General features: G+C 42.5%; 2 protein-coding genes across 3 annotated transcripts in view; both read right to left on the reverse strand.

The window, feature by feature from the left end:
• The window catches only part of UBA2 (ubiquitin like modifier activating enzyme 2), a 41,604-nt gene extending 37,156 nt beyond the window's left edge, over positions 1–4,448 (reverse strand). For both annotated transcript variants that reach the window (XM_023555623.2, XM_003416319.4), the window contains exon 1: positions 4,288–4,448. In XM_023555623.2, coding sequence (XP_023411391.1) covers positions 4,288–4,425 — 138 coding nt within the window. In that variant the 5' untranslated portion in view covers positions 4,426–4,448. The remainder of the gene's footprint in view (positions 1–4,287) is intronic.
• A 6,635-nt stretch (positions 4,449–11,083) lies between these two features.
• Positions 11,084–24,193, reverse strand: part of PDCD2L (programmed cell death 2 like) — a 33,931-nt gene continuing 20,821 nt past the window's right edge. The window contains exons 6-7 of the mRNA XM_010596094.3: positions 18,304–18,452; positions 11,084–11,315 (exon numbers count right to left, since the gene is read on the reverse strand). Of these exons, the coding sequence (XP_010594396.1) occupies positions 11,185–11,315; positions 18,304–18,452 (280 nt within the window). The 3' untranslated portion in view covers positions 11,084–11,184. The remainder of the gene's footprint in view (positions 11,316–18,303; positions 18,453–24,193) is intronic.

The following is a 24,193-nucleotide window of genomic DNA, read 5'->3' on the forward strand; positions in this document are numbered from 1 at the left end:
AACTTAATGGAGAAAGACTGAGAGCTTTCCCCTTGAAATCAGGAACAAGACAAGGGGGCCTGCTCTCACTACTTCAATTCAGTATTGTATTAGAAGCCCTAGCCAGAGCAATAACACAAGAAAAAATAAAAAGATCCAACTGAAAAAGAAGTAAAATTATGTCTATTTGTGGCTGACATCATCCTACATATAGAAAATCCCCAAGAGTCCACAAGAAAACTACTAGAGCTCTTAGAGAAATTTAGCAAAGTTGTAGGGTACAAGGTCAACCAACAAAAATCAGCTGGGTTTCTAGACACCAGCAATGAGAATGGGAATGACTGCATTTGCAATAGCATCAAAGATAATAAAATACCAGGAATAAATTTAACCAGGAACGTGAAGGACTTACACAAAGAAAACTATAAACGCTGCTAAAAGAGGTTAAAGATGACAAACAAATGGGAAGATGTTCCACATTCATGAACTGGAAGACTTAATATTGTTAAAATGTCAATACTACCCAAAGTGATCTAGAGATAAAATGCAAGCTGGATCAAATCCCCAACAGCCTTCTTTACAAAAATGGAAAAACCAACCATCAACTTTATATAGAATAGCAAGAAGCCTGGAATACCTAAAGCGATACTGAAAGAGAAGAACAAGGTAGGAGGACTCACACCTCCTGATATTCCAACATATTACAGCTACAGTAATCAAAACAGCCTGGTACTGGTTTAACAATAGACACATACACCAAGAGAACAGAATCGGGAGTCCAGAAATAAACCCACACATCTATGGTCTGGTGATATTTGACAAGGAAACTAAGTCCATTCGATGGGGGAAAGAAGAGTATCTTCAATAAACAGTATTGGAAAAACTATTTCTACACACAGAAAAACAAAACAGGATACATGCCTCATATCATACACAAAAACAAATTCAAAATGGGTTAAGAACCTAAATGTAAAAACTAACACCATAAAATTCTTAAAAGAAAATGCAGGAGCAATGCATTGGGCCTAGCTTTTAACAACGGATTATCTAATAACAAAAGTACAAACAACAAAAGATAAAATAAACAAATGGGACCTCATAAAAATTGAAAAATTTGTTCATCAAAAGCATTTACCGAGAAAGTGAAAAGAAAAGCTACCAATGGAGAAAATCTTCAGAAATCATATACCCAATAAGAATCTAATGACCAATATACATACAAAGCTGTGAAAACTTAACAAAAAGACAAAAATCCAAATCATAAGATAAGCCAAGAACTTGAAAAGGCCATCAGAAAGATGCAAATCAAAACCACAATGAGGGAGAGTGTGTTGGCAACTCTTGACTGGAGGGGGAATGGGAAGATAGACAGAGAGGGAAGATGGCAAAATTGGCACGAAACGAGAGACTGAAAGGGCTGACTCAATAGGGGGAGAGCAAGTGGGAGAAGGGAGTAAGATGTATGTAAACCTACATGTGACAGACTGATTGGAATGGTAAATGTTCACTTGAAGCTTAATAAAAAAAAAAAAACCACAATGAGCTATCATTTCACTATCACTAGGACAGCTAAGAAAAAAAAAAAAAAAGACCCAGAAAATAACAAATGTGGCAAAGATGTGGGAAAACCAGAACCCTTATCCACTGCTGGTGGGACTGTGAAATGGTACACTCACTGTAAAGAAGCGTGGCAGTTCCTCAAAAAAACAAAAAACAGAACAACAAAAGACCCAGTAATTCCACTCCTAGGTATATACCCAAAAGACTTGAAAGCAGAGACTCAGCCTTGTACACCAAGGCTCACTGCAGAACTATTCACAATGGCTAAAAGGTAGAAAAGAACTTAAATTCCCAACAACAGATAAATGACTGAACAAAACGTGGTACATACCAACAACGGAATACTACTCAGCCAGCAGGAAAAATGAAGTCTTGATACATGCTACAATATGGACAGAGCTTGAAGACATGCCGAGTGAAATAAGCCAATCACAAAAGGACACATACTGTATGACCTCACTTATACAAGAAGGACAAAATATATAGAGACCAACGTTTCTTTGTGATTACCGGGGCAGGAGGGAGGGGGTTACTGCTTACGGAGTACTGAGTTTCAGTGTACGGTGATGGAAAAATCATATTAATTAAAGATATGGTTGCACAGTTGATTATTGTTTAAGTGCTATCAATAAGTTGTACACCTGTAATAAGCTGAGTTGGCAAAAGTTGTGTGATATTTGTTACAATAATGGGAAAAAAAAAGAGTAGCTGCTTATGTACAACCAAACACTTCATGGGATTTGATTACTTGGTTTGGAAGTTTCAGGTCATGGTTTCACAGGACATTCCAGTTAATGGCCTAATAACCCATTAAGTGCTTGTTTTCTACCTCCTACTCCAATGCATGGGACCCTGGTGGCACAGCGGTTAAGAGCTTGGCTGCTAAACAAAAGGTCAGCACTTCAAGTCCTCCAGCCGTTTCGTGGAAACCTTATGAGGCAGTTCAACTCTGTCCTACAGGGTCACAATGAGTTGGAATGGACTTGACAGCAATGGGTGGGTGGACAGGTATGTAGATAGTTCAATGAATAGTGCCTAGGGTCTGAAAAGCTTGCAAGTGGCCATTCAAGGTACAATAATTGGTCTCTAGTCACCTGAGAAAGGAGAGTCAGGAAAAGAAAGAAGAAATGGAATTTGGGATTAAGTGCCTCCATGAACAACCCACAGCCATCTCCTCCGGCACAAAACTAGAAGAACGGGATGGTGCCTGGCTACAATTACTGAATATTTTGATGAAAGCTTCTATAAAAGGATCCTGATCAAGAGAAGGAAAATGCAGAACACAATCTCAAATTCTCATGGACTCCAGATTTTCTGGAGCCACAAAGGCTGGATAAACCTCTGAAACTATTGTCCTGAAATAATCTTTAAATGTTAAACCAAAAATATCCCCTAAAGTCTACTTAAAACCAAACGAAGTTTCACTTAACTAGTAAAGAATGTCTGCCTTGAGCACTATGGGGTCAAACTGACAATAGCAACTGGAAAGATTAGAGAGGAAACTTAGGCGGAGATGAGTTCCTATTAATGAGGGAGGAACAACTCAGAAAAAGAAGGTGGGAATGGTTGCACAACTCGAAGAATGTTAATCGGTGTCAATGGATGGTACATGTAGAAACTGTTCTGCTGTGTATATTCTCAATAACAAAAAATAATTTTTTTCCACTTCTTTCGGAAGTGGGAGAACCAGATTATCACCTCGATAAATAAGAATAAATAAAAGTTAGGATTAAGTTTATTTAAACAAAAAAACTTGCACGTGTTGACTTAGTCTTGATATAAACACACATATCACGTAGGAAACTCTGGTAGCATAGTGGTTAACAGCTACGGCTGCTAACCAAAAGGTCAGCGGTTCGAATCCGCCAGGCGCTGTTTGGAAACCGTATGAGGCAGTTCTACTCTGTCCTATAGGGTCGCTATGAGTCGGAATCGACTCGACGGCAATGGGTTTGTATTTTTTTGTTTTATCATCAGGTAAATAGCAAAGGCATACATTATTTAGGATGCGTTTAGTTAATTAACTGAGACAACTAGTAAAGCCGTATCCAACATCTTTAAAGAAATAAGCGCATCCACTATCTCCAATGACAACGACAGCCAGGCAGGCCGCCCGTAACCAGCGGAGGCGAGCTACTGCTACTTGCTTCGAGACCCAAAGTAAGTTACTAATGCCATTACATCTCACTTTCCTCATCTGTTAAAAATAAGACGGGATGCAAATCGCGTCTGCAGCCACGGAGTGGTGACGAAGACCAAATGCCTTAATGAACGTGAAGCACTCGGAGCCGCTCAGTGCCTGGACGCGCGCTCAGTATGTCTGCAACTATTACCGCCCTCCTCGGTTCTGGGTCATTATCTGGATCCCTCTCAACGCCCACCAGGGACTAAACAACCGCCTCCCGCTGGGGATGAGAGCTGGGAAACTGCTCCGAAGCGTAGAGACGCGAGGCTGCGTTCAAGCCCTAGAGCCGCCCCCAACTGGCGCTGCCCAGGCGACGGGGGGCGGCCCGGCCGCACGGCGCCCGGAAGACCCGGGCCCGCGGCCTCCTGGGCGTCCGGCGCGGGCCTCGCTGCACACCCAGACCCGCCCTGTCCTCGCCGATCCGCCCCCTCCACGCTGCGGCCGTGACCCCGGGCCTCTCGGCCCACCCCCGCTTCCCCAGCTCCGGTCCCGATCTCCGCACCCCTCGCCCCGGGTCCCGGCATCAAAGCCCGCCATTCAGCCGGCGCGCGCCGGGCCCTCACCAGGTCGATGTGGGAGAAGCCGGTGAGCACGAGGTTCTTGAGGAGCTCGCAGCCGATGCCGCCCGCCCCCACCACCAGCACCCGGCCCCCGGCCACGGCCTCGGCCAGCTCCCGGGGCAGCCCCCGCGAAAGTGCCATGGCGAGACGACCACGAGCGGCGGCGGCGGCGGCGGCGGCGGCGGAGGCGGGAGAACTGAGCGGCGCAGGAAGCGCTGGGGGAGGGGCGGCCCAGCTTCCGCTTCTGCGCACAGTGACCGCCGCCCGCGGCGCCCAACGGGAGGCGCGCCGGGACCAGCCGGGGCTCGGGTTGGCGCCCGACCCAGGGTCGAGGGACTGCTGGGACCTCTGGCTCTCCTCGGTCCTGGTCGTGGTTTTACAGACACTCACTGACCCGCTCTCGGCCTAAAGATCGTAAGGGTCGCTTTTTAGCCTTGGATTTGAACTCCCAGCCAACACTTCCTTACAGGGTAGAAAACAGATGTCCCTATATGTGAAGAGCTCTTAGCACCATAACAAGAAAACATGTCACCCAAACAAAAAATAATAGGCAAAGGATGTGAGCCGGCACTCACAAAAAAATAATAAATAATAAGCACGAGCGGTTCAACCAGTCAGCACGGTATGCACCGACTTGGCAAGGTACCCAGGGGCTTAATGTGTTTACTTTCTAATCTGTAGCGAGCAGTTTCACGTGGGTTTCACCACATCGTTGACGGGGTGAGGACAGGTGAAATTGTTCACTGCAGGCTGGTGGGAAGGCACTTCCATACCTTACTTACTGGGTAATTCGTGACTGTGTACACACAGACACAGACAGACACAGACACAGACACACACACGTCAATTCCCACTCATAGCGACCCTATAGGACAGAGTAGACAACACCAAGCACTTTAATCATTGCACAAAAACATGTACATACAATGCTCTGTGTTGTCAAAGGAAACCCTGATAGCACAGTGGCTAAGAGCTACAGCTGCTAACTGAAAGGTGGGCAGTCGGAATCCACCAGGCCTCCTCAGAAACCCTATGGGGCAGTTCTACTCTGTCCTATAGGGTTGCTATGAGTCGGAATCAACTTTAGGGCAATGGGTTTGGGTTTTTTTTTCTGGTGCCGTCAAGGGATAGGGAAATAAGCACTCCTATACTCTGTGGGTTCCCTATTACCAGCTTTCCTGTCCCCTCTTGCTTTCTAGTCCTTTCCCCTGGGCTGGTGTACCCATTTAGTCTCATTTTATGGGCCTGTCTAATCCTTGGCTGAAGGGTTGAACCCCAGGAGTGACTTCGTTACTGAGCCAAAAGGGTGTCTGGGGGCCATACTCTCGGGGCTTCTCTAGTCTCTGTCAGGCCAGTAAGTCCAGTCTTTTTTTATGAGTTAGAATTTTGTTCTACATTTTTCTCTAGCTCTGTCCGGGACCCTGTATTGTGATCCCTGTCAGAGCAGTCAGTGGTGGTAGCCGGGCACCATCTAGTTGTACTGGACACAGTCTGGTGGAGGCTGGGGATGAGGATCCTAAATTGGTAAACTTTTTCAGAGGGCAATCAGGCAATGTGATTCAAAAATCCACAAAGTCTGCATTGCTTTTGACCCTCATCCCAATTTTCGGAATGTATCCTATGGCAATCATCACTGATTTTTAAAAAGAGATTTCGCTACAGGGACGTAAATCACAAGAACAAAGACTGGAAAAAAACAAATGGCCAAGAAGTGTATAAAATTTTTGATGCGCATTTTAACAAAATTCTTTACTAGCAATTAAAAACTGTGGGAAAAAGTATTTACTGGTGGGATAAATGCTCATAATATAAAGTTAAGTGGAAAAGATACAAAATCACTAATACAGTATGATTACAATTTTGTAAAAAAAGAAAAAATATACTAAGACAGGGAGGAAATAACCGTGCTAATTGTGTTATGCAGATGACACAACCTTGCTTGCCGAAAGTGAAGAGGACTTGAAGGATCAAGGACTACAGCCTTCAGTATGGATCACACCTCAACATAAGGAAAACAAAAATCCTCACAACTGGACCAATAAGAAACATCATTATAAACAGAGAAAAGATTGAAATTGTCAAGGATTTCATTCTACATACTTAAACTATGGGATACTATGCAACAATAAAGAACAATGATGAAGCTGCGAAACATCTCACAGCATGCGTGAATCTGGAGGGCATTATGCTCAGTAAAATTAGTCAATCACAAAAGGACAAATATTGTATGAGACCACTACTATAAAAACTCATGGAAAGGTTTACACACAAAAAGAAACAATCTTTGATGGTTACGAGAAAGGGGAGGGGTGGGGATGGAAAAACACTAGACAACAGATAAATGGTGACTTTGATGAAGAGTAAGACAGTACGCAATACTAGGGAAGCCAGCACAACTGGTACAAGGCAAAGTTATGGAAGCTCCATAGACACATCCAAATTCCCTGAGGGATCAAATTACTGGGCTGAGGGCTGTGGGGACCATGTTCTCAGGGAACACCTAGCTCAATTGGCATAACATAGTTTATAAAGAAAATGTTCTACATTCTACTTTGGTGAGTAGCGTTTGGGGTCTTAAAAGCCTAGGAGTCACCATCTGAGATTCTCCACTGGTCCCACCCCTTTGGGAACAAGGGAGAATGAAGAAAACTAAAGACACAAGGAGAAGATTAATCCAAAGAACTAATGGATCACAACTACCCCAGCCTCCACCAGACTGTGTCCAGTACAACTAGATGGTGCCCGGCTACCACCACTGACTGCTCTGACAGGGATCACAATACAGGGTCCCGGACAGAGCTAGAGAAAAATGTAGAACAAAATTCTAACTCATAAAAAAAGACTGGACTTACTGGCCTGACAGACTAGAGAAGCCCCGAGAGTATGGCCCCCAGACACCCTTTTGGCTCAGTAACGAAGTCACTCCTGGGGTTCAACCCTTCAGCCAAGGATTAGACAGGCCCGTAAAATGAGACTAAATGGGTACACCAGCCCAGGGGAAAGGACTAGAAAGCAAGAGGGGACAGGAAAGCTGGTAATAGGGAACCCAAGGTTGAGAAGGGAGAGGTCGAAACGATGCATTGCATTGGGCAAATCTGCTACAAAAGAATGCTTTAAAGGGTTAAAAAGCAAGGATGTCATTTTAAGGAGTAAGGTGCACCCAACCCAAGCCATGGTGTTTTCAATCGCCTCAAATGCATGTGAAAGCTGGACAACGAATAAGGAAGACCGAAGAAGAATTGACGCCACCTTTGAGTAATGGTGTTGGCAAAGAATGTTGAATATACCATGGGTTGCCAAAAGAACACAGAAATCTGCCTTGGAAGAAGTACAGCCAGAATGCTTCTTACAATTGAGGATGGCGAGACTATGTCTCACATACTTTGGGCATGTTAATAGGAGGGATCAGTCCCTGCAGAAGGACGTCATGCTTAGTAAAGTGGAGGGTCAGTGAAGGAGAAGACCCTCAACAAGATGAATTGACACAGGGGCTGCAACAGTGGGCTCAAGCATAACAACAATCGTAAGGATGGCGCAGGACTGGACAGTGTTTCGTTCTGTTGTACGTAGGGTCGCTATGAGTCCTAACAGCCTTGATGGCACCTAACAATTGTTTTACGTATTTGTGTGGTAACCAAAAACCAAAACCAAACCCATTGCTGTCGAATCGATCCTGACTCATAGCAACCCTATAGGACAGAGTAGAACTGCCCCATGTAATTTCCAAGGAGCGCCTGGTGGATTTGAACCGCCAACCTATGGTTAGCAGCCGTAGCACTTAACCACACCACCACCAGGGTTTCCATTTGTGTGGCAGAATGTGGATAATTCTTATTTCTTCTTTTAAACTCTTCTGTATTTTCCAGATGCTCACGCTCCTCAAAGAAAATGTCATTTTTTAAATCAGAAAAAGAATTATTAGAAGTAAAAAGGAAACAATCAAAAATAGAAAGGAAAATGCCCTCTTGACACCTGCAGTCTCTCACCTACTCCCTGGCTTACCACTCATCCACCAGGCTGCTCTCTGAGGACGCTCAGGCTGCTGCCCTCATGCATGTGATGCAGGGTCAGAGCAAAGGCTAGGTAGCCCAACCATGAGGGGCTGCGGACATTCCTTTTCTACCACTGGTGGGGCTCTCACAGAGCACCCCACTCCCCACCCCACCCCCTGCTAAACCTGCCAACTGACCTCCCTACTTCCTCCACACACAGTGAACAGAGCCACCTCCAGTGGCTTCTCTCCTGCCTTCACTCCCTTTCCCTTGGCCTGAGCCTGGGCTTGGTGCCTAACCCTGAAGCCCTTTGCTTTTGTGTTTGATCTTTCCCTTTCTTTGGTCAGGGAGATATAAAGTATGAAATGTTTGCCCACCTTAACAAATTCAAATATGACAGAAGCACACAGGAAGTTAAAAGGTAAAAGTCCCGCCTACACCACACACCCAGTCCTACTACTTTGGGCTTTTGTGGAGCCCTGGTGGTGCAGTGGTTAAGCATTCAGCTGCTAACCAAAAGGCTAACAGTTCAAATCCACCAGCCGCTCCTGGGAAACCCTATGTAGCAGTTCTACTCTGTCCTATAGGGTCGCTCTGAGTTGCAATCGACTCAACAGCGATGAGTTTTGGGCTTTTGCCAGTGGGTGCCCTTCTAGAACTAGGTCTTTTACATAACAATGTAGTTTTATTTGTAAATGGGTTCAAACGGACTTATTTTCTTACATTTCCCTTTCTTACAGTGTCATGGACATATTTCTACTAGGTCATGGGAATGCCTCCACTAAGCTGTATTCTATTTACCTAGGTAAGACCTGGTACAACTAGATCCATGAATGTGTTTGCTCAGAAGCACTAGCAGTCATTCTCCATCTAAGTCAGACACACAGCACCTAGCTCAGGTATCTGAAAGTACCTACATGAACTTCTGACCACTAAAAATCCACTTATGCAGTTAAGTCTTCCCCATCCTCACATCAAAAGAGGGCACTCCCCGGCCGTCTGAATCCAGAGTGGTTTGTTTTCTGCCACAGATGGAGTGGTGATCGGGTGGTCTGAGGCAATCTCTGCCCACAGCAGAAGGGCTACACTACAGTGAAAGTGGCAGCCACTTCTCTGGCATGGCAGAGAAAGGAGGAATCAAAATCTCTCTGTGGGGCTATGCTCAACTTTGGCTCTGCAAACCTCAACACAGCTGAAGCTTCACTAACCAGCACCTTCAATTGTCAGTTTCCATACACAGGTGCAGCCACTTTCCCTCAGGTGGGGTTCTCACCAGTCACACACTGCCCAGAAGGAAACCCCCAACCCATGATAATCCGGGTCCAAGGTGTTATTTACCAGAGTAACCATACAAATTATTTATGGTAATTCAGAAAAGCTTCCCCATCTACACAGACAAAAGCAAGTCTGGTCCATACATGGCTGGTAGGAGTGTTTACAGGGTGCCGTTAAGGGGCAGTGTAAAGAAAGGGGTCGAAACCATAAAAACTAAACGGAGAAAGGGAAGACTGGAGGAGTGGACAAGTGGATGGAGGAAAATGTCCAGAACAGAAAAAGGGGCCCCTTCTGTGATGCTGGAAACCCTGATGCCGTAGTGGTTAAGAGCTATGGCTGCTAACAAAAAGGTTGGCAGTTTGAATCCACCAGGCACTCCCTGGAAACTGTACAGGGCAGGTCTATTCTGTCCTATAGGGTCACTATGAGTCGGAATTGACTTGACAGCAGCGGGTTTTCTGGTTCAGTGATGTTACAGGGAAAGAGGTGGGAGCAGATGATGGCACGGGCAGCCAGGCTAGGTGAACACAGGCCAGGCCTAAACAGGCAATGTCACAGGGCTTGTGCCTCAACAGCAGGAGCGGACTGAGTGGCTTGATCTGTCAACATCCAGAGAAAGCAACAGAGTGCAGAGCAGGGCTTCAAACTGGTTCTTCCCAGTTCAGTCATGGCCAATGAAGTGAAACTGCAACAGACTCGAATTTTTTAAATTTAAGTGATCTGGAATGGGGAAAAATTACGGGTTGAAGCCCTGGAATGGGAAGCTGAGAAGGGGTGTAGCGAGCCCCTTCCGGAGCCTGATGTGGTCTGAGGTGGGATTGCTGGCAGGACTGCGGAGACTGACACATTCAAGGCAGCGCAGTTGGCCATCATCTTTGAGCAGGGCACCGCTGTTTTCGGACTCGGTGCAAAATCTGAGAGGCAAGAGATCTGGTTACTATGCAACCAGATCATTTTAGTCATTCAACCTCTTTGTTTCATAATGATCACTTACAATGTGCCAGTCTCTTTTCTAAACACTTTACACGCCTTAGCTTATTCAATCCCCCTCACAACAATCTTATGATTATGATAAACATTATCATTATTACAGAAAGGTAAAATAACTTGCTTAATGTGGTACAGCTGGTATTTGAATGCAGGCAGTCTTGTTTTCTAAGAGGGAGATTATTTCCAGTAGAGCTTCGACCTATTATTTTTTCCCATTCCGGTTCACTCAAATTTTAAAAATTTGGGTCTGTTCTGGTTTTGCTTCCTTGGCTATGACTGAACCAGGAAGATCTGGTTTGAATCCCTGATGCAGAGGCAGCAGAGGTAATAAGAGGCTGCTCTACAGCGGCTCTGCCTCGCTCCTAGAATGCCCACTGGGCTGCCTATGGAAGAACAGCTGCCCTCTGGGCTGGAGAGGGGCTACTTTCCAAGCTGCCCCTGTGGGGACAGGCTGCTAACCCTGGAAAAGTAGACCAGCCCACAGTCAGCAGGTTCTAAGTCCCAGCTCCAGTGCTAGCACAGGTGCCAAAAGACAAAAAGGGCAACACTTAAAGACTTAATAACTTGTGAGTTAAAATGAGGTGAAAATACCAAATTTGGTCATTAATGTTTATTTTAATTTACATAAATAAAAGGAAATGCTCTACTTAAATAATAATTCGTCTGGGTCTTCTTGTATAACACAAAATTCTTCCATGGGAGTCTGGTGATTTTGAGGCCAGCAACTTTTCTCACATGTGTAAATTAGAATTGTTCCAAATTCCACAGAAAGACCTGAAAAATACAGCACATTAAGAATTCTAGCAAAGATAGAAGTGTTAGGAGATACACTCAACATTTTAAAGTTTGATTAGTGGATAAAACACAGAGTCTGGAGCAAGATTGCCTACATTCAATACCAGCTCTACCACGTTAAGCAAGTTACTTTACCTTTCTGTGATAATGATAATATTTACCATGATCATAAGATTGTTGTGAGGGGGATTAAATAAGCTAAGGCATGTAAAATGTTTAGAAAAGAGACGGGCCCATCTTAAGTGATCATTATGAAACAAAGAGGTTGAATGATTGAAATAGCAGCGGGGGAGAAAGATGGTGTAACATTAGGAAAACATGTTCCTACAGAATGATTTCACCTTACAGGCTGAAAAAATAATTAGGTAAAGCAAAAGCAGAGCTTACTAGCTTTCCATCATAAATACCATCATAATCTCTCCTATGATAAGTGAACAGTGATGGCAAAAGGCAGACTGAATCAAAAGTAGCAGGGAAATACACTCTAATAATAAAAGTCTCAGTAAGTCATCTTCATTCTGTCTAGGCTATCTGACAGTGAAAACCCATATTAAAATATGTCACACAACAGAACCCACTACCTCAAAGAAAGGACTCAGGCAAAAAACATGCAATGAATCCTAAGAGTTTATAGAAATTTATCATTGGATAGAGCTATAAAGAACGACACCAAGAAAACAAGAACTCCTGCTGATATCAGAACACAGGAAGCAGGAACAAGCAGGATGAATGGGGAACTGGTCTGGAGAACCAAAGAGGGGAAGAAAATGTAGGTAGGGGTAATGGAACAAAGACAGCTGGTTTGAGAGAAATAACCTGCCAAATTTGAGACTAATTTCCAACCAGAAATGTGCAACAGGTAGTTTGTGGAAGGCATGGAGAGGCTGAAGTCTCAGAACCAGTAACCACTAGGATAGGACAGAAGGTGGTGGGAGGGATAAGATGGAATAAAATATCAAATAGCTGAGTACTGCACGTGAGGCCTGAGCCCTGCCTGGAGGAAACATATGGAGGCCAAGGAGCCCCATTACATAATAAAGAACTCCGAACCCACATATACCCTCGGGATCTAACAGAAGTGACGTGAATAGCTATATGCCCACCTATGTTCATCGCAGCACTATTCTCAACAGCAAAAAGATGGAAATAACCTAAGTGCCCGTTAATGGATGAATGGATAAGTACAACGTGGTACATACATGCAATGGAATGCTACTTAGCAATAAGGAAAATGAGTTCCCAAAACACCTTGGAACCTGGATCAATCTGAAGGACATGCTGAGGAAAATAAGTCAATCAAAGAAAAAGAAACAAGTATCGTACGTTCTCATTTTTATGAAATGATACAAACAAGTAAATATATAGAAACTGATGTTCGTTAATGGTTACCAGGGATGAGGGGGAGGGGGACGCACTCTCTAGGTAGTAAACACTTTTGGTGATGGGAAAGGTAACACCAAATGAAGGTGACGTGTATGCAGCTTGATGAAGGTAAACAATGTCACTAAAAAGTACACAAGAAAAAAGAACCTGTTGGTAATTGCTACGGCAAATATAATTTTGAAACAACAGCAAAAACAACCAAAAATTATATGTGCAGGTATAAATGTATGTATGTAGGCACAAAAAAAATCCATTGTCATCAAGTCACTTTCGACTCATAGTGACCCTATAGGACAGAGTAGAACGGCCCCATAGGGTTCCAAGGAGCAGCTGATGGGTTCAAACCGTCAACCTATTGGTTAGCAGTCGAACACTTTAACCTCTACTCTACCAGTGTATATGTGTGTATATAGAGGTATATGCATAAGTATATGTATATACATCTATGTGACTGTATGCACATACATTCATATATATAATAGAGTACATGAGGGTACAGTTACGGATACTTTTCCAACATAACCAAACACCTCCCGGGATTGGGCTTCTGAGTTTGAAGGATTAGGACCACACTCTCCTTGGCTGTCTTGGTCAAATGGCATAATATAGTTCATTAAGTTATGTTCTACATCCTAATTTGGTAAGCGGTGTTTGGAGACTTAAAAATACAATTATTGGTCTCTACTTGTCTGGACCAAAAGAGAAAGAAGGAAACCAAAGACTCAAAGAAGAAACTATTCTACAGGACAAACAGTCTACACGAACCATGGCCTTATCTACCCTGAGATCAGGAGAATAGATGGTGCCTGGCTACCATTATTGACCATTCTAATCAGAGCTAAATAGATGGACCCCAATAAAATGAGAGAAAAAGTGTGGAAGAGAACCTCAAATTCCCAAGCACAAAAAACAAACAAAGAAAGCCAGACCCACTGAACTGGTTGAGACTGGAAGACTGCCAGAGACTACCACCCTGAGATAATCTTCAAACATTGAACCAAAACTAACTCCTGAGGTCACCTTGTAGTGACAAACTGGCTCAAAAAATAATGAATGTCACCTGTAAGCACTGTGTTCCTTTAAAGAATCACCTACATGAGACCAAATAGGTCAACACAGACTTTAAAACAAAGATGAGACTGTAAGGGGGCAGGGAAACTAGGTGAATGGAAGTGGAACAACCTGAATGGAAATAAGAACGTTCACGCATTCTGAAGAATGTAACCAATGTCATTGGACAACTTGTGCAGAAATTGTTGAATGGGAACCAAACCGCTGTGTAAACCTTCACCAAAAACATAATAAAATGTTGGGGAAAAAAAAAATCAGAAACCACAAGGACAGAAGAGACAGACGGAAATCCAATCACAGGCAGAAAGGAAAGGTTTGAGAAAATCTCAGTGAATGTAGAGCAAGAGAGAAAGATGTTAATGTCAACTTGAGAAGAAAGAGGTAACCGAATAGGAGGATACCTTGAGTTGCTGTGATATAAAAGTCACAAAACAAAAGTTAAACACAGACCTATCATATGATCCACTCAATCAACAAAATCGACACACCACTGGCCAAATTGAAAAAAGAAAAGCAGAAGAGGAAGTAAATAACCTAAATAAGAAATGAGATGGGTGACATCACAACAGAATGAACTGAAATAAAAAGGATCATAACAGATTACTACAAACTCTAACAAATCTGACAACCCAGAGGAAATGGAAAAATTTCTAGAAACACACTGTATACCTAAACTAACACAAACTGATGTAGAAAAACTAACCAGTCCCCTCCACACACAAAAAAAAACAGACTGAAAAGGTAATTAAAAAAAAAAAAACCTTCCAACAAAAAAAGCCCTGGCCCAGACGGCTTCACTGGAGAACTCTGCCCAACTTCCAGAAAAGAGCTCACATCGATATTACTCAAACTATTCCAGAGCATTAAAATGGAAGAAATACTCCCAAATTCATTCTATGAAGCCAGCATAACCCAATACCAAAGCCAGGCAAAGATAACACTCACACACAAAAAGTCAGACCAATATCCATCATGAATACAGAGGAAAAAATTCTCATCAAAACTCTAGCCAACAGAATTCAACAGCATATCAAAAAATAATACGTCATTATCCAATCATTCTACTCCCAGCTATTTACCCAAGAGAAATGAAAAGTTATGTCCAAATACTTATACATGAATGTTCATAGCAGCTTTATTTGTAACAGCCCCAACTGGAAATAACAGAGATGTCCATCAAAAGGTAACTAAAACCCATTGCCATTGGGTCCATTCTGACTCACAGCCACCCTACAGGACAGAGCAGAACTACTCCATAGGGTTTCCAAGGAGTGTCTGATGGATTCAAACTGTCAACCTTTTGGTTAGGAGCTGTGCTCTTAACCACTGCACCACCAGGATTCCCAAAAGGTGACTAGGTAAACAAATCCTGGTATACACGTACAATGAAACATTATGCAGTAATAAAGAGCAGCAATTGATACACACAACATGGATGTATCTCAAAATAATAATGCTAAGTAAAAAAAGGCAGACAAAAAAGTATATACCGTATGATTTCATTTATAAAAATTCTAGAAAATGCAAACTGATCTCTGACAGAAAGTACATCAATGGTTACGGGGTAGAGGGGGTCATAGGACACTTAAAGAGGGGTTTGAGGACTCTTCTGGGATGACGGGCATGCTCACTGCCTTCACTGTGGTGATGGTTTCACAATTGTGTACCTATGGCAATACTTACCAGATTGTATACTTTAAACATGTGCAGTCTGCTGTATGTCAATTACACCTCAATACGCTGTTTGCAAAAGATCATTACATATGAACGTGGGAAAATTTCTCCAATTATGTAAGGGAAAAAAAGGGTAAAATAGCACGCATATTTTTGTTTAAAGCAAATATTTTAAATATATATAGATGCATGTATGTATGCATAAAATATGTTTGGGGAAGTACACAAAAATATATACACTATAAAAAAAAATGGCATAGTTCCCTCTAGTAAATGATATTAGTGAGGCCTTTACTTCTTACTGGAGTCCCTGGAGGTGCAGTTAACACTCTTGGATGCTAATGTCAAGGTTGGTGGTTTGAGTTCACCCAGAGGTGCCTCAGGAGAAAGCCCTAGCAATCTACTTCTGAGAATCAGCCATTAAAAATGCTGTGGAGCACTTTTCTACTCTGACATACATGGGTTGCCATAAGTCAGAATCGACTGAACAACTACGAATTTTTTACTGGTTTACTTCTTGCTACACACATTTACTGTTTGAATCTTGCATCACAAATAGGCATTGCTTATTATAAAAACACCTAATTTTCTTTTAAAAATTTTAAAAATCTACATGATACTGCAAAAACTCAACAACAAAAAGACAACCCAATTAAAAAATGGGCAAATGATATGAACAGGCACTTCACCAAAGAAGACATTCAGGCAGCTAAAAGATACATGAGGAAATGCTCACGATCGTTAGCCATTACAGAAATGCAAATCGAAACTACAATGAGATTCCATCTCTCTCCAACAAGGCTGGCATTAATCCAAAACACACAAAATAATGAACGTTGGAGAGGCTGTGGAAAGGCTGGAACACTTATACACTGCTGGTGGGAATGTAAAATGGTACAACCACTTTGGAAATCAATTTGGCATGTCCTTAAAAAGCTACAAATAGAACTACCATAAAAACCAAACCAAAACCACTGCCGTCGAGTTGATCCTGACTCATAGTGACCCTACAGGACGGAGTAGAACTGCCCGGTAGAGTTTCCAAGGAGTGCCTGGCAGATCTGAACTGCCGACCTTTTGGTTAGCAACGGTAGCACTTAACCACTACGCTACCAGGGTTTCCAGAACTACCATACAATCCAGCAATCCCATTCCTTGGAATACATCCTAGAGAAATAAGAGCTTTTACATGAACAGATATGTGCATACCCATGTTCACTGCAGCACTGTTTACAATATAGCAAAAAGATGGAAGCAATCAAGGTGCCCATCAACAGATGAATGGATAAACAAATTATGGTATATTCACATAATGGAACACTATGCATCAATAAAGAACAATGATGAATCCGTGAAACATTTCATAACATGGAGGAATATGGCAGGCATTATGCTGAGTGAAATTAGTCAGTTGCAAAAGGACAAATAGTGTATAAGACCACTATTACAAGAACTTGAGAAACAGTTTAAACAGTGAAAAAAATATTCTTTGATGGTTAAAAGGATATTCTTTGATGGTTACAAGGGTGGGGAGGGAGGGAGGGAGGAAGAGGGGTATTCACTAATTAGATAGTAGATAAGAACTATTTTAGGCAAAGGGAAAGACAACACACAGTACAGGAGAGGTCAGCACAACTGGACAAAACCAAAAGCAAAGCACTTTCCTGAATAAACTGAACACTTCGAAGGCCAGAGTGACAGGGGTGGGGGTCTGGGGACCACGGTTTCATGGGACATCTATGTCAACTGGCATAATAAAATGTATTAAGAAAACAATCTGCATCCCACTTTGGTGAGTGGCATCTGGGGTCTTAAACGCTAGTGAGCAGCCATCTAAGATGCATCAATGGGTCTCAACCCACTTGGTACAAAGGAGAATGAAGAACATCGAAGACACAAGGTAATTATGAGCCCAAGAGACAGAAAGGGCCACATAAATCAGAGTCTACATCAGCCTGAGACCAGAAGTAGATGGTGCCTGGCTACAACCAATGACTGACCTGACAGGGAACACAACAGAGGATCCCTGATGGAGCAGGAGGGTAGTGGGAGGCTGACCTCAAAACCTCATAAAAAGACCAGACTTAATGGTCTGACTGAGACTGGAAGGACTCCAGAGGTCATCGTTCCCAGACTTTCTGTTAGCCCAAGTCTGGACCCATTCCCAAAGCCAACTCTTCAGACAAGGACGGGATGGATTACAAGATGGAAAATGGCACTGGTGAGGAGTGGGCTTCTCGGCTCAAGTAGACACATGACACTATGTGGGCAGCTCCTGTCTGGAGGCGAGATGAGAAGGCAGAGGGGGACAGGAGCTGGCTGAATGGACATGGGGAATACACGGTGGAGAAGTGTGTGCTGTCTCACAAGGGGAAGAGCAACTAGAAGTACACAGCAAGGTATATATAAATTTTTATATGAGAGACTGACTTGATTTGTAAACTTTCACTCAAAGCACAATTTAAAACAAAGGAAAAAAATCTTTTTCAGTAAAGACAATATAATGATGATAAGTACAAGAATTACAATCTTTTAAAAGTTCCTTTTAAAAGACTACTAAGTTTTGATTATATAATAAAATAATATAATAGTGCCATGAAAAAAATGTTTATGGATGGAAAACAGCTTGTCCTTAAATCAACCAAAGCGATAGCAGTGTTTGTGTTAGATTGGGTGGACTATAGGTTTTCTTAAAATAATTTCAATTTCCAAAATTTTCTATAATATGCTTGTAATATTTTATAAGGAAAAAATAATATAAAAACATAGTCTTATATTTTAAAATAATTCCAAAATAAGGTGAGCATCAACAAATTCAAATTGACAAAGGGCTTATTACCTAAGCTAGCACTTCTGAGCATGCTGACCAGTGCTGGCATAAGCTGAAATTCAAATATCCTTCGGCCTCCGCAGTGACTACAGGCTGGGAGCTCGCTGACTTCTGGTGTAGGGCAGGTCAGAAACAGTGGCTCTCCATCCCAGGAATACCTAGGGCAAGGAAACAATGACCCCCCCAAATTCAGAGCCATATACTAGTCACATTCTACCACCTAAGGGCATGCTTTGCCAACTTTATTTCATGCAGAGAGCCAGGAACAAAACAAGAGCAAAGAAAATTTTGGAGGGGACAAAAGTGTAGCAGCAAGGCTATAAAATATAGCAAGATACTCAAAGTCTTGCCAATGCTTGATTCAAAGTCTCAGTGCAGGGACTATTAAGGCAGAGACGAACTGAATATAAATAAAACTGCAATAAAACCCAGATGCAGCTCAACTGCAAATTAAACTGATCCAAACCACCACACCATCAGCCTTCCGGAAGGAGCATAGTTCTTCAAAAACTATTGACTATTTCATGCAAAAATAACAACATGTGGAGCTCATAGCATACATAGAAGTGAAATATATGAAAACAAAAACACAAATGGTGGGCGCAGGGTAAACAGAGTTATTCTGTCATATGGTTCTTAGCATGTAAAGTATTAAAATATCATTTGAAGGTAGGCACTAGTGAGTCAAAGATGCACATTGTAATCACTAAAGCAAATGCTGAAAAGGCAGCACAGAGGTTTAGGTAAAACATCAAGAAGGGAGATGTGATGGTTAAGGTTATGTGTTCACTTGGCTAGGTCTTGATTCTCAGTGATTTCGCAGGTACGTATGGCAAGTTTGGCGGTTATGTAATGACATAACTTGGCAGTTATGTAATGATGTAGTTATCCTCTATGATGCAATCTGCTGTCATCAGCCAATCAGTTTTAAGGGGAGTTTCCCCAGGGATGTGGTCAGCACTCAATATATAGACATTTTGAGAAAGCTCACTTACTTGCTCTGGATCCTGCATCTGGCTCATCATCATCTGATCTCTGGTTCTTGGGACTTAAGCCAGCAGCCTGCCACACTGCCTGCCAATCTTGGGATTTGTCAACCTCCACAGCCTGTGACCCAGTGGCCTGCTGTCTTACTGGATGATCTTGGGTTCATCAGACCCTGCAGCTATGTGAGTCAGGAGAAGCCTCTATTCTAACGCCTAACCCACAGACTTGGGACCTGCCAGCCTCTACAACTGCATGAGCCATTTCCTTGTGATAAACCTCTCTCTCTTCATCTCTTTCTCTCTACATATATATACACTTTGCTGGTTTTGCTTCTCTAGAGAACCCAGCCTAAGACATTTGGTACCGAAAGTGGCTCTAGAGAAACAAAATCGTAAGGATGAGTTTTCTAAACTGGCTCTCATGACTGACTAATCTTAAAGGCACTGATGACTCTGCCTCCAGTAGAAAGAGGGTGCTCCTAATCCATGGAATGAGGTGGCAATATTAATATGCAAAATATCACCAACAGATCAAGTACTGGTGAAGAGCAAGGCTCTAGTTGATCACATGCCTGACACTTTTCTACAATTCTGTCAGCATGAGAAATATAGGGAAGTTGGTGGTTGGTCCTAATTTCATTAGACAAAGTGGTGAAAGAAAGATATGAGCTTAGGGCTTCAGAAGCACAGCTTAAATGCTGCATAAATGACCTCAAAGTTGCCACTCGTGCTCTGAAAGAATGCCTCACTTCTTGTAGTAACAGAGCTAATACTGTCAAAAACCAAATCCAGAGTCTTATTCTAACAGTGGCTGAATTACAACACCAATTATTTCTCAATCTCAAGTAGTGTCTGAAGTTAAGGGAGGGCACTGATTGGGAAGAAATGGGAACCTAAAACTTGGGATGGGGCATACGGGCCGATAATCAAGAAGTTGGGGACACTGAGCCCCTCAATTCCACTGAATCACTCTTCTTACCCCCATCTCATGATACTAACCCTGTTATGCCTGAAGAGTCCTTGTCTGAGATATCGCCTGGGGCGGTGCCTGGGGCGGTGCCTGGGGCACTGCCTGAGGCAGATACCTTACAAGACAGGGCTGAGTGTCCTAAGATCCACCCCCAACACCCCTTTTTGCTTCTAGACCTATAATTACACTTAAGTCACAGTGAGCCCCAAAGGTAAAGTACAAAGGGTGACCCAGTAGGAGGTATGCTACACTCCAAAAGAACTGCTTGAGTTTTCTAATATGTACAAACATAAACCTGGGGAATATGTGTTGGAATGGCTATGAAGGGTGTGGGTAATGGTGCAAGGAACATAAAGGCTAAGTTTATTGATATGGGCCCACTAAGCACAGATTTTTCATTCAATGTTTCAGCTAGGGAAGTTACGAAAGGATATAAAAGTTCATCTGGTTGGGTCACTGAAGCGTGAATTAAATGACGGCCTACACTAAATCAGGTTGAAGTACCAGACCTGCCTTGGTATACTGTAGAAGAAGATAGCCAAAGCGTTAGGGTAGTTGGCATGGTAGAGTGGATATATCAGGTTAGACCCACAGATCCACACATGGAGTAACCAGAGGACACATCTTTTACCACAATGGAGAAGAACAAATCTGCAATGGGAGCCCCAGCATCCTTGAAGACTGCTGTGGTTGCTATTTTAATTAAGTCAGATTTGACAGTGGAAACTGCCCTAACTAAATTAAGACACCTAACTACAATAGGGCCGATTGGACCTCATGGTGGTAGGGGCCAAGTGGCAGCATTTCGTTGGCAAAGACAAGGTGGGCATGGTTACCATATGGGATAGTAGAGTCAAAGCAGTCATCAGAATAGTCTGACTCATATGGACTTAGGGTGTTGGCTACTTACTCACGGTGTCCCTACAAGTGCAACAGATGGGAAATTTACTAAATATTTACTTGATCTGTATGACTGGAAGAATTCTAGGTCAAGCGAATTCTACTTCTAACCTGAATTGCCAGGATAGAGTTGTAGCCCTTCAATCCTCACACTTCAGCCACTTTACAAACCCCCATACACATTTTATACACATACATACACACACACACACGCAGACACATGACAGTAAGTAAAAAAGTACTACTACTAAATCACAAAAACCTTTATTAAACAAAAATATCAACATGTGAAGCTACTGTTTCTCTACATATCCTTCATCTAGGTCTATATCCTTCTGAAGGTGGTATTTCCATCTCTCTAACCCTTGACCAAAGAATTCTGTGCTCTTCGATTTATACCATGTCAAAATGACAGTTTTGGCATCCTCAAGGGACTCAAATTGTGTTCCTTTTAAATGTTCTTTGAGTTTTTGGAACAAAAAGAAATCTGAAGGGGCAAGATCAGGGCTGTAGGGTGGATGGGGTAAGGTTTCCCAACAAAATTCTTGTAGGACAGCCCTTACTACCCTCAAAGAATGAGCAGGTGCATTGTTGTGATGGAAAAAATTCCTCGGTGCAACTTTCCTGGCCTTCTTCTCACTAATACAGTTTTCAATTTTCGTAAAACTTCTTCATAATAAACCCCCCGTAACTGTCCTGTGTCCTTCAAGAAAACCTAATGCGATTTCAGTCGCCATAACTTTCTAACCAGTCTTCTCTCTTGGCTCATCTTTGAGGTCTTCCTGACCTTCCTTAAAATGTTTGATCCATCTAAAAACTGTTGCTTTATGAGGGGCAGCATTCCCATAAAATTGCTGCAAAGCTTCAGTGATTTGGGAAGATGTCCACTTGAATTCTGTTAAAAATTTTATATTAGCCTTCACCTCAAAATCATTTTTTTCCACGGCACAAGAAGTACCCCCTTTTTTTTTTTGGAAGGCACCCTACGGAGGCTAAAACAAGTGTATTACTGATAGAACTTGTCTGCACCCATCTACTGATCTCCGCAGCATGTTTAAGCACATTTTGTTTGGAATAAACCCAGGCATGTAGGAACTGGAACCCCAGTAGCAATACTTTTTGACCTACCCTCGTATATGCCATGCTGGTTTTCCTCCTTTAGTGAGCCCTGACTAAGACACTATCGTTACTGCAATTCTAATTCACAACCAAGCAATTTCTGCTTCTAAGAGGCAATCCCTGATTTTCTACATCACTACCCCATCACACCCATGTTCTCTGCCCAATTAACTTGTTCCATTATACTCCAAATCATAGGATGTAGATTCTTCTCCTGCTTGCTTTTTCACAGATTTGATTGTTAATAAAAATTCTCAAGATTTTGTGGACTAATTAATACACTTTGAGGAGGTAGAAGAAGAGGGCTACGGGATTAGAACACATACGAAATCACACCAGATTCTTTTCTCTATAAAGAGTAAATAAATACATGTGAGTCGCTGAGAGCTGTATTAGACATTTACTGATACATGTCCTGGGCTGCCGCTTTGAATTTTATGCTATTAAGTCCCTTTTCTTATTTCAATGCTGATGAAGATGATTAAAAACTCTTTTAAAATTTGTTTTTGGTTAACTTTTACCTTTTAGATTCACTGTGCTACGGATGGAGGCGGGACAAGATGGTGGAGTAAACACTCACTCCGATTTATTCTCCTACAACTAACCCACTGAACAACAAATGAAAACAGGCACAGACTGAGTAATCTCAGAGCTCCAGATGGCAACTGAAGTGTTACAGAGCCAAACTGAGTTCTGAAACAGGGGAGAGGAGATTAGGGTCTGCAGAGAAGCTGGGAGTTTCTGACCACTGGCAGCCAGAGGACTTCACTCACTGCAACCATTTTCGAATAGGAAGAACCTGAACAAAGAACACAGGACTGGAGCTAAAATGAGGAAAGTACAGGCCAATTAAGGTGACAGAGATTAGCTATGGGAATTCACAAGCCACACACTTCAGAAGGAGTACAGGTAAATCAAGACACTGCAGGTGAGCGCTAATGAATCTGGCTGACATCTGAGGCTGGCCAGCACTAGGACCCAGAGCCATGGAAGAGCTGCAGGACCCATCCATCAGGCAAGGCGAGAAAAATAAAACAAACAGGCAACAAGGGGAAACGATTGGTTTCCTACACACAACTAGGTACCGTGGGAAAGCCTGCTCAGGGTTGCCAGTGAGGGAAGGAAAAAAAGCACTCCCACCCTTGCATTAGGACAGCGTGTACTACCACTTCCACCCGCGGCCAGCAGAAGAGTCCCTCATATGTGCAATTCGTGAAGGCAAGTCTACAAAGCAAAGCGAAGGAATCCAGCCCAGATGTGCAGGCATCTGAAAAGGCTACAGCAAAATCCACAGAAGATGGAGGGGCCCTCACACATCAGTAAAGTAGCCACCTTCAGGAAAACCAGCCAAAGTAAACACCCTTGGACTTAAAACGTTACAAAACACGTAAAACCTATGGAGATAAACTAGAACCCGATAGTAACAGAGATAATCCTCAGAACTGTCGACTCAGAGATGAAAGAACCAAAAGGCCAGGGTGCCCTCTAGTGGAACATAGAAGATAGTGGCGGTAGATCTAAGAAAAATAATTCCTTGAGAAACAGACAACTGAATCCCAGATTATAAAAGATATGAAAATGCAACACGAACAACAAAAAATAATAGAACATACAGGATCACAAAAGGAGATGGGCTCAATTAAAAGAACACGAAGAAGCAGAAATTTCTCCAATGGAGACCAAGATAATGGACAAATGATAACACTTTCAGACAACAATGCTAAATATTTTTAAAGAGAGAAAAGAATACACAGGAAACAAATTAATGGAGACAAGGAAACAGAATAGAAAACAGGAAACTCAATGAGGAGATCGAAAACATTAAAAAAAAAAAAACAGAGAAAGACTGAAACTGAAGAATAAAATAAATGAATTAGAAAATGCAAGAGAAATATCTGACAAAAGGTTTAAGAAGAGAGAATAA

This window comes from Loxodonta africana, chromosome 21 (genome assembly GCF_030014295.1).
Source record: "Loxodonta africana isolate mLoxAfr1 chromosome 21, mLoxAfr1.hap2, whole genome shotgun sequence".
NCBI classification, from domain to species: Eukaryota; Metazoa; Chordata; class Mammalia; order Proboscidea; family Elephantidae; genus Loxodonta; species Loxodonta africana.